Source organism: Mixophyes fleayi, chromosome 4, assembly GCF_038048845.1.
Source record: "Mixophyes fleayi isolate aMixFle1 chromosome 4, aMixFle1.hap1, whole genome shotgun sequence".
Classification (NCBI taxonomy): Eukaryota; Metazoa; Chordata; class Amphibia; order Anura; family Limnodynastidae; genus Mixophyes; species Mixophyes fleayi.
In genome coordinates, this window is record NC_134405.1 from 89616897 (window position 1) to 89635370 (window position 18474).

The window sequence follows — 18474 nt, forward strand, 5'->3', positions numbered from 1 at the left end:
GCTATCCTGTAAAATTCCTACATTATCTTATTATACTCTTTGGTCCGAATGTTACTGGTGTAAGAATCCATGTCCAAGATAAAAACTCCAAATGTTCAGTTTGCATGTGTTTGTTACTAGCATTTTTAGGCTTTCCCCAATGTGTTTACTTGCAGTAAGCACAAGTGAATGGAACAAAGTGTCTATGTAAAAGTGCACACAACGCATCAAGATGCTCGTAAAAACATCAGTGGGTATGGGGTCATTAAAAACAATGGTTTTTATCTTTAGATCCATTTTCACCCGTTGTACGAAATGCTAGCAAAACACATGTAGTTAATGCCAGGGTGTATGAGACCTAAAACTTGCTGCTTGAATAATGGATAAAAGAATATAGGGTGACTAATATTATTATTCTATCTATGCAGTGATCTTCACATTTGCTATTTTAAATTGTACTTTTTATAACAATCTTATTATTTGTTATTTTTTCAGTTATTTTTTAAATAGAGTCTTATTTAATTTTATAGTTTTCTTGCTAATTTGGCATTTAACACATATTTATAAATCGAATCATTCCTACTACTTGAAATTTAAAGGAAGCTCATTTTTCACTACAGTTTGATATCTGTTGTCCAATATCTGTAGAAGAAGAAAAGACAATTTGACATTTTTCTTTGCACAGCACTGTGTGTCACAGCAGGGGTCACTAAGCAAGGCACTCTGAAGCCATATCGTCAATGGCTACCTGCTGTGCTCCAGTGCAATGCACCAAATGGGAATACAGCAGAGTTCTTACACTGCCTTTATAATGGCAGCTCTGGACAATATTCTGACTGATGCAATGTGCCAATTGTTTTGAAATCTTGTTGTATTAAGTTGTATGGTAGACAGCAGGCTTGATTTCTCGCAATACCACCAGCATGAGGACTTCTATAGCAACAGATAGGTAATTCTAATCTAGCATTTTGGCACTATTTGTTTGTCAGAGGGAGACATTTCACATCACTGGATTAATATATCTTAAGGATGCATTCATTTTAAAGATTATTTTTTTCTGGTTTTTTTTAAATTTGCTGGTTAAATAATGTGAGTTTTTAAAAGTATTTCATAACCAGACCAAGCAATATGGTCATTAAAAATAGATATAAATATTTTCTCAAACTCTAATATTTTTCCAAAATTCCCTCTGTCCCTGGTTCAAATAGTAAATCAGACCACTGGGATTTATTAGTTGGAGAAGGGAGGCATTTTGGTGCAATGAACCTGGAGTTGTCTTTTACCAACATTGCCAATTATGGAAATCTGCAAATTTTAGGCCATGTCCCTTACCTCTCCACATTCACCTTGCATCCTCTAAATAATGAGCCCCCCCCAAATTATGAAGGCCCACTCCTTACATTGGCAGGATTCAGGATTGTTCCACTTAAAGCAGCAATCCCTCCAAGGTTTTTTTCTCTTTAAATAGCAAGTTAAGTACCTTTTAAACATCTGATGCACATTTCCCGTAACTGTCCTACAAATCATTGACTCCTTTTCAAAATCTCTCTTGAGGGTGCAAACAATATGGCTGCCAGTTACACAGACAGTTATCAGCATGTCATGTGAAGGCAAAGGAGGGAGGTGGGGTGGGAAGGGAATGATTTTACAGTACACAGGGCAGACAGAGCGCAGAGGTGTGTTCCAAAGCCACTCTGCTCACTGCATCATGTGCCCTAAGACTGTGGTTGCCATGGTAGGCATGGCCGTGTGTCATGGACTACTGTGTATGTTTACAAATCATTAATAGTAGCCCAAAGAAACAAGTAAAAATGATAAATACAAACATTCTTTCTATAGCCTGGCACAGTGATTAATTTAAAAAAAAAACAACCTGCTTTTCATGGGATTGCTCCTTTCAATTTTTAATTTAGGTTAATAAAGGCAAATAGGTGTGGTCGTTAGGTCAGTTTCTCCTAGTTGCATTATTGCTTTGTTATAATACACATCACCAGAGCTTGTGCTTACTCATGGGGTTGGTGTATTTTTCTTCAATTGCAATATTTAATTTTAAACATTCTTTTATATTTAAAACTAAATTAAAGTTGCCTTAACTTTTTTCTAACCTTTCAAAGAATTATATTCTGTCATTTATTTTCAGCTAAAACAGATGGCAAAATCAGTTCTCCAAGAGAATTTCAACTGTTTATAAAATGTGGAGTGTTTTTAACACCGTATTAGTGCTGAAGACAATGCTGACTGCTTTCATCTGCTCAGATTAGCCATTATCGCTTATTTTCTATGGAGAAAGTACAATCTTTGTCAATAGCGACAGAGATGACAAAGAAGTCAGCAGAGTAATTGCATATGGAACAAGGACAAGAACTTTTATTCAGATGCTTACTTATTGCATGTATTGTTTTTATTGTATTTACATTTTTTTTCAATATCATGTTATGGCCAATTTGATGATTTTTCTTTTTGTTCAATGAAATTTCATTGTTATGTTTTTCTTTTTAGAAGATGACTTTTACTTCAACCTTGTTCCCACTGTACACACTTTCTTTACGTCGTCAAAAAACAACTTTACACCATAAAAGTCTGTTTATACAGAGCTTGGCTAAGAAGTTTAACAGTTTAAATCAATTACATGGATAAAAGCTTTTGATGCCTTAATTAAGTGCTAAATTTTAAATAGATCCTAAGACTCTGCATGGACAAAAAAAAAACAACAACAGTGACAGCTGCAGGCTATGTGTAGGTACTACATATAAAGAAAAAAAATCCATAACAAAACAATAAACACATTATAATAAAAACGGCAAACTATTTTAATTATATATGTTTCATTATCTATTTATATTTAGGTTGATACAACATATGCAAAGTTATTTTGATAATAGTTGTGATTTAAAGTCTGCAGTCAAGCAGCATTTTTTCCTTTATAAGCTGTACAGCATGAACTTTTTTAATATAGCTCACAATTACAATACACTATACTGAAAGAGAACACTAAGGTGCCGATTCAATTCAAGGCAGCTTGCCTCCGGACATCACCGGAATGTCAGCTGTACACATTTCCGAGTACTACGGTACCCCATCATTGCAGATTTTCCTATGCACCTCTATGGGGTGCGAGAAAAGATCTGCAATATTGCATAGCTATGCCTTTCACAACCAATCCTGGCCCCCAAATATGCCCAAAACAAGAGCTAACCAGTGGCCATCTTTTCTGTTACTCTGTACAGACATAGGACATGATCACTGGACATCATCATAAAACCTTCCAACATGATGTGACCACTGTATATGGCAATACTACAATTATATTATACCCTACATACATAGGGCACTACACGTTTCCAACAGTCGTGACCAATGGACATGATCATAATAAAATTCTATTGCACTCTACAGTCATAAAACACTCCATCTACCAGTGGCGGATCCAGGGGGGGGGGGGCGATCGCCCCCCCTAGCAGGGGCTTGCTGCCGGCGGCTGCACAATATGTCCAGGTCCGCTCAACAGTGACAGTGTGCTGCCCGGCTGCTCTGATTGTGTTTAAAACACATAAAGAACTGGAAGTTGCTCAAATCAATTTATAGGCTATAACAGGTGCATGAAAGGGTGGGGTTATCCTAAAAGGAAAAAACACAGACAAATTCCCCCAGCACACTGCTATAGCCAGCAACAGATCTGCTATTTCTACTGTAGATAAAAATGCAAAAGTCTCGGTTGCACACATTTGCAAATGTATGTTTAAGCCACCCACCTCTCCACGGTGATTTTGCTAATAGGGTGGTCCTACTCTAAACAATGAGAGTCCCATATAATCAAAACAAAAGCAAAAGCACCGTGGAGAGGTGGGTGGCTTAAACATACATTTGCAAATGTGTGCAACCGAGACTTTTGCATTTTTATCTACAGTAGAAATAGCAGATCTGTTGCTGGCTATAGCAGTGTGCTAGGGGAATTTGTCTGTGTTTAAAACACAATCAGAGCAGCCGGGCAGCACATTGTCACTGCCGAGCGGACCTGCACATATTGTGCAGCCGCCGGCAGCCTTGAAGTCAAAAAGGGGGCGGGGCCTAAATCCCCCCCCCCCCCTAAATCGCCCCGGGTAGGATACTTTTCTAGATCCGCCCCTGCCATCTACCCTACATGATCTAACCACTGCACATGATCATAATACAATTTTATTACATTCTATACAAATATAGGACACCCTACTTCCCAACATTTCCTGATATCCAAATATGATTGTGATATGATCACAATACTATTCTACTACACACTATATAGACATAGGACATTATATATCTCCAACATGATCTGACCATATGATTGGGACCCAATCTTGTTCATTACCCTGCAGAGCTGTAACTAGAGATTTTAGGGGCTGGGGCAGAAAGGAAAACACACCCTAGAGCTCAACTGTATCCAAATTAAACTAAAATATTAACTTCCCTGTGTCCAATCCGGCTTTTCAACTGGGCCATTAACCACAGCCCTAATTGGTTAAGGCCCTGTTACCCTGGCCACCACATCCCACGACCATCGGGAAGAGCCTTTTCAGTGCAGGACTAGTAGAGCCTGCACAGAGAAAATCAGTTCAGGCGGTCTAGCGCTTAGGTTAGTTGAGGATTTGGGGGGACACTCTATTAATTTATTACTGTAAACATAGGCGGCCTGGAGATTTTATTATTCATTTCATTGGACCCATTCATTTTAATAGTGAGAACATACTGTGACCAGTATTGAAATAAATGTGCACAGACTCTGAGATTTTAAAATCATTACTCATTAAATCATAAGTAAAAGAAAAGTATAATATGACATCTATATCTTACAAATTACACTCTATATGCTGCCCTTTATTTTCAGCTAAAACAGATGGTGAAATCAGTTCAGCAGGTACGTGATTACTGCAACTAAATAACATGACTTGACCTCTGGATAAGTTCATAATATCATTCTATTATACTGAGTACAAACATAAAAAACTAGGGGGTAAATGTATCAAGCTGAGAGTTCTCCGGCGGGTTTGAAAAGTGGAGATGTTGCCTATAGCAACCAATCAGATTCTAGCTATCATTTTGTAGAATGTACTAAATAAATGATAGCTAGAATTAGAGATGAGCGGGCTCGGATTTCCGAAATCTAAGCCCACTCGAACAATGCGGATCCAACGGGATCCGAGCTCTGTTCGGGAACATCCGGGCGCCAAACGGAGCCAAACCGAGGCTATGACATCCAAGTCTCGCATCGGATCTTGCGAGACTCAGATGTCATAAATTCAGCGCTAGCGGCCGCCATCTTCACTCTGGCTGCGATCACTCGTGAGAGAGGTTGCAGTTAGGGAGCTCCTGTCCTAGTTTTAAGTATTAGTGTAGCTTTGCTGCTTTGTCCAGTGCTCTGTCCTGCTGAGTCCAGTGGTGCTGTGTCCTGTGCTCTGTCCTGCTGAGTCCAGTGGTGCTAGCTGTGTCCTGTGCTCTATTCTGCTAAGGGCATTGTTATTTCAAAGTTATCAAAAAGTTATTAAAAAATAAATAAAAAATTATAAAAAAATTATAAAAAAAATAATTAAAAAAAAATATATAAAAAAATTATAAAAAAAATATCCAAAAATAATTGTGGCTGCGAGGAAAAAGCTCAGTTTTCCTAAAAGACCAGCTGGCGGGGATGCTGAGAACATCTGGTCTGGACTAAAGGACCTGCCAACCATTGCAGACATGTCTACTGCAGCTGCATTGGATGCTGTCACAATTGAAAAAATGGTGGAGGATTATTTTGCTGACACCATCCAAATAGACATGTCAGACAGTCCATATTGTTACTGGCAGGAAAAAAAGGCAGTTTGAAAGCCCCTGTACAAATTGGCTCTATTTTACCTGAGTTGTCCCCCCTCCAGTGTGTACTCAGAAAGAGTTTTTAGTGCAGCGGGGAACCTGGTCAGTGAGCGGCGAAGGAGGTTGCTTCCTCAGAACGTTGAAAAAATGATGTTCATAAAAATGAATTATCAATTCCTCAATCAAGTACAGCACTGCCCTCCAGATAATACAGAGGGACCTGTGGTTGTGCAGTCCAGCGGGGACGAATTGATAATGTATGAGGATGAGGAAGTACGCACTGAAGGGGGCCAGGAATCAGAGGATGAGGATGAGGACGACATCTTGCCTCAGTAGAGCCAGTTTAGTTTGTACAGGGAGAGATGAATAGCTTTTTTTGTGTGGGGGCCCAAACAAAGCAATCATTTCAGCCACAGTAGTTTGGTAGGCCCTGTCGCTGAAATGATTGGTTTATTAAAGTGTGCATGTCCTATTTCAACAACATCAGGGTGGGTGGGAGAGCCCAAGGACAATTCCATCTTTCAACTCTTTTTTTGGCATTATGTGCTCTTTGGGGCCTAGTTCTATCTCCATCAGAGATATTCCTGCAGGCCATGTCACCGGCACAGCTATGTTGGTGTTAGACGTGCGCTGCATACTCTGTCTGATTTAGCAGAAGCAAGGCATTGCCCTTGATAAGCAAATAGGCTTTCCGTGATATTACATTGTCAGGGATTAGGCTAAACAGAGTGTCATGGTATTTGAGATCCCTACCTTACCTACACACAGGGTATACAGCGCTGCAATTTGTTCTATAATATTAATGTTTAGATAGGGTCTCTCCATATTAACACACTCCGCTTGCTCACATCACCCAGTGAAGCTAGCGCTATATAAATGCCAACTTTTAGACACGTTAGGCAGCGTCTTTAATGAGAATACAGTCTCTATATAATTGTGAGTGTTTTAAGATCTTACATGACCTTTAATCAGGCAACTTTAATCGCTGCTCTATTACAGATCTCTGTCCAGTGATCATCATGCATATTTTTGCAGAACCAAGTTAAATATATAAACAGGGTCTCCTAGAATACGTACTATTTTACTTAAAGGAGTTTTAAGGGGCAATACACTCTAATAGAGAGACTCATCATTTCAGAATAAACAAAATTATATAATTCTTGTTAAGTTCCAAAAAAGAGTAACTGCCATTTTTATTACCACGTTCTTTCTTTCTGTAGTTCAAAAAAAGAGTAACTGCCATTTTTATTACTACGTTCTTTCTTTCTGTTGTTCAAAAAATAGTAACTTCCATTTATATTACTACGTTAATTGTTTGTGCAGTCCCAAAAAAGAGAAACTGCGGTCTTAACATCTATGTTGGTTTTAGACGTCCATCCGGTGTCCGCCATCTGTGCAGTGGAATTCCGACCTGTTGAGGGTGATATATTGTGGCCCCGGTACCAAATTGGGTACCGGGGCCACTCCACTACGCAGTCCAGATAGATGCGTATCAGATATTAAACTACATTCAGTGTTGGGGGCAAATCCAAAAATAATTAAAATGCACTGTCATGATCGAAAACAAGAGGTATTGACACGCTAGAACTCCACCCTCTATATGCTGCAGAGGATGGAGGAGCAGCCATATGTGCAGTGGAATTTAGACCTGTTGAGGGTGATATATTGTGGCCCCCGTACCAAATTGGGTACCGGAGCCACTCCACTACGCAGTCCAGAAAGCTACCTCGGTGCAACGTTTTGGACTAAAAACAATATTGTGAGGTGTGAGGTGTTCAGAATAGACTGGAAATTAGTGGAAATGATTGTTATTGAGGTTAATAATAGCGTAGGAGTGTAAAAAAAACAAAAAACTGGATTTTAGTGGTTTTTTTTGCTTTTTTAAAAATAAATCAGAACCCAAAACCCTAAATCAGAACCAAAACCTTTTGTCAGGAGTTTTGGCAAAACAAATCAGAACCCAAAACACAAAACACTAAAAGTGCCCGATGCACACCCCTAGCTAGAATCTGATTGGCTTTTGAAACCCGTCGAAAAACTCTCAGCTTGATACATTTACCCCTAGAAGTCACCTAATGGTGTGCGGGAACTGCCAAAAGTGTCCAAAGTCTGCTTGATTTAGCACAATTTTAATACATATATATCTTACCTCTAAACTATCCTGATTTTGGCAGGACAGACTATATATATCCTTACTGGTCTTGCCAAAGTCAGACTTGAACCCCTACAATCTATTTTGCACTCAGCGGCTAGATTGATTTTCCTTACAAACTGTTATTCCTCTGCTGAGCCACTCTGTCAGTCTCTACATTGGCTGCCTGTATTTCAACGAATCCAATATAAAATTCTTCTACTAACATATAAGGCCATCAACAAAATTGCACCGACATACATTTCTTCACTGGTCTCAAAATATCTCACAACTCAACAACTCCGTTCTGCACAAGATCTACGTCTCTCCTCCACTCTCATCACATCCGCCCATTCTCGGTTACAGGACTTTGTGGAATTCCCTCCCATGCACAGTAAGACTTTCCTCTAGTCTTCAAACCTTCAAGCGTTTACTTAAAACCCACCTCTTCAGACAAGGTTATGATATTCCTCAACCATCTTCTTAATTTCCCTAGATTACCCTATTACCATCCTCTACACAGCTAACGCAAGACAACAACCTTCTGACCAACATTGCAACACACATAGCCCACTCAATACTTTTACCTTTGCAGTCTGGCTGGTCCATTGTGCAATATGATGTATCACATGCCCTTGTGTTTCTAACTCCCATTGTCCTATAGATTGTAAGCTTGCGAGCAGGGTTCTCTTACTTCTCTGTCTGTATGTATTACCCAGTATTGTCTTATTAATGTTTGTTCCCAATTCTAAAGCGCTACGGAATTTGCTGGCGCTATATAAATAAATGATGATGATATTATTATTATTATTACTACTACTAATATTTGGGCTGTTGGGAATACTCGAGGATCCGTTTTGAGATATCCTTACATAGGGACTTCAACTTGATAAATGATAACTAGCAAAACAACAGGGCTATAGCCAGAGACCATTATTTGTATGGACACATTGTCAGTCTTTGGCTACTCCAGGAAATCAGAAATAGTTAGCCAATATGCTTCTATGCAATGCAAACAATTAATTTAGCCATGTCCAGCAAATGCAAATAACTGTGTTAGTAAAAATGATAATATATTTATATTAAAAGTGGACACACAAAAACAGAAGGAGCCTGTTGCAATGTATCCATGATAAGAATCCATGTGCTTCAGGCAACAACAAGGAGACATTCACCTTCACTTTCAACATTAATTGAGAAATCACATAGTGCCTTTGGGGCATCTAGACATCTAAAAATAGGCTGTGGTCAAGAACACCTATCTTTAGATAAAAATAGCTGTTTAACACACTAAGTACTCGACAGCTTACTGAACAGAAAAATATTTGTTACTTATGTGGGCATGTAAAGGTACAGTTCTGTATGTCTTACTGTTTCATTATTGTTTTTCTTCCAACTTCTGCTCTTTGGTGGCATTTTTACAGCAGGCAGGAACCAAATGGTCCATCTATTCTGCCCATTTCTATTGTTATGTGACTTTATGTGATCCTTAGGTTTATATTAGATGTAGAATGCTCTTTTGTCTATCCAAAGCATGTTTATATTCCCCTCCCATATTAGCCTCTACCACCTCTGTTTGAAGGCTATTCCACTACTACCCTTTCTGTAAGTAATTCTACCTTAAATTTCCCCTTAACCTGCCAAATTCCAGTTTCAGTGGATGTCTTCTAGTTTTAATACTTATCTTTCCGTGTAGTATGCTTTCCTCCACCTTGAGAAACACTTTGATATACTTGAATGCTTTTGTCCTATCCCCTTCTCCATTCTTTACTCCAAGTTATACATAGTGAGGTCCGCGAGTCTTTCTTGGTGATTTTTGTCATGTAGACCATGCACCATTTTAGTGGCCCTTCTTAGCAAAATCTGTAAATGATTTATATTTCCTCCAGAACTGAATGCTTGTTCTAGGTGACTTTAATGCAACATGGGCTTAACTGTTTCCTGACTACAATACCTGCCTACCTTTACAATAGTAATTCCTGGATCCCTTTTCTCCTCACTAGTTGTCATTTTTGTGCCATTAGTATTATATTCAGTCTTTGAATTTTTGAGACCCTCTAATTCCCATATTCTTGACCATTCCTCTAATTCTAATAAATCTAGTCATCTATTCCACCGAGATCATCATTGATTTTGTTCAGCCCCGTTTCCTTTAATATAGTTTTCTCTACCACTTTTTATTAATCTCTTCTGTTTCATTCTCTGTGTTGGCAATAGGGCAGATAAGGAAACAGAATTGATTTAAGCACTTACAACCTCCAGTCTAGTGATTTGTTTTACAGCAAAAGAATCAAGATATCGGTTACGTGAATAAATGTTTATTTTAAAACAAAATATGTTTCTATGTTACACCTGTCTGAGTTGCTGCTATATGGGATATAGTCAGAGACCAATATGTGTGGATGAAAAAGAGATTACCAAACAGATAGGGCCTGAGTTATTAAGGAAAGTAAGGCAAAAAAAGGAGTAAATGTTCTCTGGGACAAATCATGTTACAATGCAAGGGGTGCAAATTAGTTTATTATTTTGCATATCCGTTAAATACTGGCTGTTTTTTCATCTAGCACACAATACTTAATAGCTTTATTTTTACACTGAAATTTAAAGATGATCTAGGACATGCCCTACTCCAAATATATATCTGTCCCTGCATTTTAAATTTACCTCCCCTTATGCTGGACACCCAAGTTGTGATATAACATACTTGCCGACTTTCTCACGTCGAAGTCTGGGAGCTGCCTGGGGTGGGTAAGCGTTTGGGGGCGGGGCTATTCAAATCACACCATTTTGGCCCTGTCCCTGTGGCGTAATGATGCAAATGACATTTTACAGCAGGGGGTGGGGCCAAATGTCGCGATTCCATGAGAATCGCAGCATTTTGGATCTAATTGTGCCCACTTTACTAGGAAGTGGGTAGATGCGGGAGGTTGCCGTACTCTCCAGGGAGTCCTACCCGAAATTCAGGAGTCTCCCAGACATTCTGGGAGAGTTAGCAAGTATGTGATATAAGCACTATATTCGATAATAATTCTATCAAAATCAATTGGTTCATTATCGCACATGTTGGGACATAAGTTGGAAGATGACTGCAGGTAACCTCTCTTGACTGGTCTGTGATCATCTTCTGACTACACTAACAGAACCCTGTGTTGCTGCAAGGGATTCAATGCATGACCCATAAGCAGAGGGAATAGGTCTTGTTCAATATGACCACTTACGAGCAGGTACAAAGCACCAGGGCCTGGGCCTGTCTGGAACCCTGACCTGCCTGTGTGGTGAGAGGAGCCACCAACCTGGTGTGGTCACACCCCCTTTGACAGCCTTGGAAGGGGCCCAAAGAAGTTGCTGTACTGAAATTCAAGTTGACGGCCCTGCTTACGAGTGTAGCATATTGATCCTTTGGAAAGCCTGATGACATGTTTATACCCTGCAAATCTGACATTAGTGATCAAATTAAATTGTATCAGGTTTCTCAGGTGATTAATATCACAGGAGTTTTAATCATACATAAATCTGTGCATGTGCGACATTGTAGATCATATAGGTTCTATCGCTACTTAGCGATTTCTTTCATGAGAATTCATTACTATTTACAAAAACTCTTATTTCTGTTTGAAAAAAAGTTACAGCAGTCTATTTTCTTTTAATTGATCTGTTAATTGTAATATTGCTGGGGGTTTTTTCACAAACAAAATAAATAATTTAAAAATGGACAGCATAAAAAGATCGCAAGGCATTGCAATTTTCCATAGAAAGCCATGTACTATAAATTGTAGATAGATTCTAATTACACATTATGTAAAATTTACTACCATGGAGCCAGCCATGATTAGATCCTTCTATGGAATTTATGATAGGTCTTCATATTTCTAAACTCATTACACCAAGTCAAGTGTGAATAAGTAACCAGCAGATATGAACGGTATCTTCAAATACTGCATGTACTGGAGGTCAATTATGGAACACAAAAGGAGCACTCTTCGGCACAAATGCAGCTTTTGACCCACCGTATGACTTGATTTGTGTAACTGCGCCTTGATTTCCACTGCGGCGCGTACATTTCTCTCTTTGTAGAGGAGCAGTGCTCTGTACAGGTACTTGGCAGAGTGATGGCATTTCTATTGAAGTACAGAGAAGGCGCACCAGTATTCCGTGTTTTGCGGAGCAGTGTAGATACTAGATTATATTACTAAGATAAAGAGGAGGAGAAGGGCATTCCTTACAGAGTGGAGGGATACATAGCCATTCTTACAAGAGAAGTGTGTTTATAGGTGTACTATGAGTGATGTAACAAACAACATGGCACACAAAATTGCCCCTTGTAATAAGGCAGTCCCTGTGTCCCCACACTCTTAGGATTAATATGAGCCGTAACCAAAGCTAAACTGAGCAGTATTTGGTTGAAGGGTTTAGCATCGGTGGTAGTATTTTGGATGTTGATGTGATGTTGACTCTTGCACAATATATTTCCACCTCTCAGCACATGGAGTCTTACTTCTAGTTTGTGGAGATAGACCATGCGAGCGTACAGTAGATGTACACCTTGAGGTGCAGTGGATGGACCATCGGCCCACGCAGTGCAAAATCAAAATACAAAACAGGTCCCAATAAAATTATAAGAATTGAACTGACTTCCACTAGCTCACATCCTTTCCAGTTTTTATTATGGAAAAATTCACCCTGTCATGCAGGCTTGGACTGGCCACTAATGTTATCACGGAACTATTGGTAGGTTTCAAGTGCACTACCATACTTGACAAAAGGTGATATAAATTACTCTGATGCTAATTACTGCCTTCATTCTGCAAGTGTAATCCATAGCTGATATCTCCAAGTCTGAACTTCAATTCACAAGTTGTCTTTTTCAGTGGTTGAAACAAAACAACATTTTAAAAAAAAGGCATTAAAAAAATATATTTTAAGTATATAAAAAGTTACTTATAATGCATATGTGTTCAATGAGTTCATTTATAAGTTCTCCAGCTTTAGTTGTTAAACCTTTTAAAAGAAAATGTTGTCCCATATGTTTTCAGCACATAATATGCATACTAACTAGCTGGCTGCAAAATGCTAAGATTTGTAGAAACTGAAACTTTACCTGAATCATTTGTTTATCTCTACACATTATACAATCATTTTCATTCAACAGTGAGCATTATAGTTCATGTGTAAATTATTTGTATGTCTCACTTTTTAAATATGCTTGCAAAGGCGACCGGATGCAATTGTATCATGTCTCTTTTATGTGATCGATGAATCATGTATGGCATTCAAACATTGATAATCCCATGCACAAGACCATTCAGCTATTTGCCTAAAACAATTATTTGATCTCTTTCTAAACAGGGAACAATCAGTTCTACATGATAAAATGACATTGACCTGAGCTAACATTATAAGAGGGTGATTGAAAGTTGTATGTAATTTGCAAACGTGTGTCTGCGCAAGTATACACAAATACAAGTTAAATACATCTGCCCCTATTCAGAGGTGCATTACACTTAGTCACATCTTAGCTCTAAATATAGATGGAATCGACGGCACTTGTTTAGCAAGCGCAGAACCTGCCCCTAATTTGTATAGGCACAAAAAGTATGCATATAAGCCACACGGCTGAGATGTAACTTTAACCCTAAATCATACTTGCCAACTCTGCCGGAATGTCTGGGAGACTCCTGAATTCTGGATAAGTCACCAGGACTCCCGGGAGAATAGCTCACCATTCCGCATCTGCCCTCTTCCTAGTGAAGGGGGCAGAATTAGAGCCGCAATTACACGATTCTCAAGGAATCGCGTCATTTTGACCCCTCCCCCTCTGTAAAAATATGTGTTTACGTCATTACATCAGGGGCGGGGCCAAAATGACATGATTCGCCAAGCTCCGTCCCCACTATCCATTTCCCCTCTGAGATCTCCCGGAGGGGGACTTCAGAATGTTGGCAAGTATGCCCTAACTATGAGCTCTGGGGGCTGCGCCCTTCCTGTTTTGCACATTCATGTCAATGAAATAATAAAAGCATACTTGCTAACTTTTGAATAGTGAATTCCGGGAGATCCCGGGCAGGGTGCGTGGTTGGAGGGTGGGAGGGGGCGTGGCGCAGTCAATCGCGTCATTTTGGCCCCACCCACGCGACAAAAACGTCATTTTGTCACAGGGCCTGGGACCAAAATAACACGTCTCACCACGAATCGTGTCTCTTTGGCGAGTATATTGCAGTATGCAGGTTACTTGCCTGCTCTCCCTGGAGTCCAGGAGACCTACCCGGATTTCGGGAGTCTCCCGGAGAATTGGGAAGTATGAATAAAAGTGATAGTTTATCAAGCCACACACCTCAGAGACAGAGTATATTTAATCAGAGCTGGTTTATTGTGAGACTGATGGGTATCGTGATGCACAACGATTCAGGGGGCTTCCTGATTGCTGCACCTAAAGAAGTGGGAAACGTTGCACAGCTCGACTCCCACCTGTCTCACAACAAACCAGTTCTGATGCGCCTTGAAAAATATGCCGTCTTGTTTAAATGATTAAAATGAGGATTGCCACCCTGATGTACTGCACTTAAAAATGAGAGTTTCATTTAAACTTTTATCCATACAAGAGTCTTACAGCATCATTATTGGCTTATTTAAATAGAACTAATGATCACGCATGTTTTATTTTATGATCCCTTTAAATACACCAATGTGACTTTATGTTAGAATGATAGAATGATAGGTCCGCCTTTAAAATATGGAAATGTTTGTTTATTCAAAGATTTGAGAGCAAAATGAAGAACGGAAAAATACATATCGAAAGTGTAAAGATAACACAATTCAATTGCAAATGTCTCCATTTATCTGCCTATTGTCTCTCTTGCTTCACGACTTTCTGATACAAATTTGAAATGAAGTTGCAGTGAAGAGCTCAGACAGGTAGAGAATTGGGCTGAGTGATAACTATTCCTACTGAGGCAAGCATCGCAAATTAGGGCTGCAGCAGATTAATAGCAGCCTCACAGCCAAAACAAATGAACAGAAAAAAAAATCCCATTTACAAACCTATTAGATTTGCTATGTAAGCTTTCCACAGCTGATCTGATTGTGCCTCTCCCTCCAGAGCTCCTGCAAGAAAAGAGAAAATACATTATTTATCAAATTCTGTTACTGTCTGTAAGCTTTGCTTTAACAATCAAATGATCCCTTATAGAGAGCTTAGAAGTCCTCCTGCTGCTTGTCCAAAACCTGGTTATAATACCCATTTCTAGAGAGAGTGTTGTATTGCTGTGAAATAAAATGTAACCAGGAGACATTACATCAGTTCCCCATCAATGAAGACAATACATCATTAGGGGCGTATTACTTCACTTGACACCTAATGTAATAAGGGTCTTGATAAGATGCTCAGCAGGATTTGACATGTAACAAAAAGCAGTAATGCTGAACAGTGAAACAAAAGCTCTGCATTTATTGAAAGAAAATAATAACTAAATGGAAATAAAAAAAAATATTACATTTTACCCTTTGTTATTGAGTCAGGATTAAGCTTTCTTTTATTTCAACACTAAATGAGGGTTATTTTATAACATTGTTTGAAGGTTTATAATGCACTAAACCTACGCAACCAACCGGCGATTTGATTTGAATAGGGATAATAAAAAGGAAGCAAAAGTGCAAATCTGCGGCCACATTTCCAGAATACGCACATATCTCACACAAAACACTGCAAAAACCTTAATTCATGCACTTATCATCTCTCGCATCGACTATTACAATTCCCTCCTTACTGGTCTTCCCAAAATCAGACTTGAACCCCTACAATCTATTTTGCACGCAGCGGCTAGATAGATTTTCCTTGCAGACTGTTCTTCCTCTGCTGAGTCACTCTGTCAGTTTCTACATTGGTTGCTTGTTTTTCAAGGAATCCAATATAACATTCTTCTATTAACATACAAGGCTGTCAATAAAATTGCACCAACATACATCTCCTCACTTGTCTCAAAATATCTCCCAACTCGACACCTCCGTTCTGCACAAGATCTGCGTCTCTCTTCCACTCTCATCACATCCTCCCATTCCCGGTTACAGGACTTTTTTTCGGGCTGTACCCACTTTGTGGAATTCACTCCCTCGCACAATAAGACTTTCCCCTAGTCTTCAAACCTTTAAACACTCTCGGAAAACCCACCTCTTCAGACAAGCTTATGATATTCCTAAACCAGCATCTTAATCTCCCTAGGTTACTCTATTATCACCCTCCACACAGTTAACACAAGATCCTCTGACCAACATTGCTGTGTGATTGATCACACAGCCTACTCTATACTTTTTACCTTTGCATTCTAGCTGGTCCAATGTGCAATATGATGTAGCATGTGCCCTTGTGTTTCAAACTCCCATTGTCCCATAGATTGTAAACTAGCGAGCAGGGTTCTTGTCACTCACCGGACTGTGAGTGCTTCTTCCCGGACTATTAGGAACCGTGGACGTCCTCTATCCTGAGGGACTGCGCATGCGCAGCCCTTTCCAAACCTTCAGTGTATGTTCCTTTAACTTAATTGGCAGATCAGGCAACCTCCCTATATTAAGCACCTGTGGTCAACACCACGTTGCCTGATCTTGGAGTCTCATTCCCCATGAGTCTCTGAAGGTGTTCCTGTGTTTCCTTGTTCATTCAGCCCTGCTGATTCCTGTGGTTTCCAAACCACTTCTACCTCTGTGGTTTCCAAACCACTTCTGCTACTGTGGTTCCCATACCACTTCTACCATCTACTATATCATCGTGACTGTGAGCTGATTCCTATCCGCTGCCTCCGTGCACTACAGTCTTCTAATCACTTCAACTCTACCATGTATCATTGGGACTGTTAGCTGATGCCTATCCGCTGCCTCCGTGCATTACAGGCTTCAACCACATCCACTCACCTGTTCATGATTGTGACTGCCAGCTGATTCCTATCCGCTGCCTCCGTGCACTACAGGCTTCAACCTGCAACTCGTCTGTGTTTCATCATCGTGACTGCTAGCTGATTCCTATCCGCTGCCTCCGTGCACTACAGTCTTCAACCTGCAACCCGTCTGTGTTTCATCGTGACTGTTTAGCTGATTCCTATCCGCTGCCTCTGTGCGCTTCAGTCTTCAGTCCTTGTCTACTCTACCGTGTTTCCTTGAGTCTGCTGCCACTATTGCTACCCGCTACTCTCCGTGATCATCTGTTCCAGTTCAACTCTGCTCCGGTGTCCCATCGTTACTGCACCTGCTGGTTGCTATTGGTTACCTCCGTGTTCCCGCAGAGACCCGCTGCTGTTACTTCTCAGCGCTACTCATCCATCTACTGCTGATCCGCTCTCCACGCCTTCCTGTGTTCCCTGCTGGTCTACCTACCTGTGCGCTGCACCTGCTAGACCCCTGCTTCACCCATCCAGGGACTTGTATCCTGCTGGCCTCCTGCCCTTCAGGTATCTCTGCACTCCTGTCTGACTGCCTTCTCCTGAACCACGGTATGCATACTTCCCATTGACTGTGCTGTGTATTGCATACCTTGCTGGACTGTGTTGGTTCTCCTCTGGAGTGTACTATCCGCTGAGTCTATTGCCATCATTGACTGTGTTGGTTCTCCTCTGGAGTGTACTATCTGCTGACTCTACTGCCATCATTGACTGTGTTATCTCATGCCGGATTACTTCAAGAGACTTTCTATATTGGCAGTGTTGTTCAGTCATTTATACATTTATATTGTGCATATTACTGTGGATCAAAGTCAAGGTGCCCGTGTATATATTGTGTTGCAGTCTCTCCCCGTGCACCTCCTCACATATATATTCAGTAGTACAACTTGCTAGTGGCAGACCACTGACTCCTGTTTACAGTTTCACCTGTTCCAGTATCCTCTCACATAGCAGTGGTACAACTTGCTAACGCAGACCACTGACTCCCCGGATACCTCCACTTGGATTCCATTCCTTCACTCAGACAGCGGTACAACTTGCTATCCGCAGACCGCTGACTCTCATCACCTCCTCGTTTCTGTTGGACATTCCTCCTCACTATAGCAGTGGTACAACTTGCTACCGCAGACCACTGACTACCTTCACGTGTCCTTTGTCCATACAGTTCCTCGTGTATTACTACCTCCATATTGCCAGTGCTGCTAGTCATAGACTTTCCTGAGCATCTCATCATCTGCTATTTCCTGTTCCGTGATCACCCTGCTACCAGAGTACCATATTACCACCTATACTGCTCTGGTAAGCCTATCACCTGGTGATCCCTGGGTAAAGACTCCTAGTGCCCGTGACAGTAAGATCAGGCCATGACAGACCCAGATACGGAACCTACTGCTAAAGAGATGCTGCAGCATCTGGTCAGCCGTGTGGAGCAACAGGATGCTCGCCAACAGCTGTTACTTCAATGTTACCAATCGTTAACCTCCCAAGGAACATCTGGACAGACTGTTACAGCTAGTATTGAAGCTCCTGTGCTTTCCTCCGTTTCCCCAGTGCCATCCCAGGTGTCTACAGCTCCTACGCTTCACCTGCCTACTCCGTCAAAATATGACG

At 40.4% G+C, this 18474-nt stretch overlaps 1 protein-coding gene across 3 annotated transcripts in view; it reads right to left on the reverse strand.

Moving 5' to 3' along the window:
- Positions 1-18474, reverse strand: part of ST8SIA2 (ST8 alpha-N-acetyl-neuraminide alpha-2,8-sialyltransferase 2) — a 239163-nt gene that overhangs the window by 88671 nt on the left and 132018 nt on the right. For 2 of the 3 annotated variants that reach the window (XM_075207717.1, XM_075207718.1), the window contains exon 2: positions 14978-15040. The exons of the other annotated variant lie outside the window; for it this stretch is intronic. In XM_075207717.1, the coding sequence (XP_075063818.1) occupies positions 14978-15040 (63 nt within the window). The remainder of the gene's footprint in view (positions 1-14977; positions 15041-18474) is intronic. 3 annotated transcript variants of the gene reach the window in all.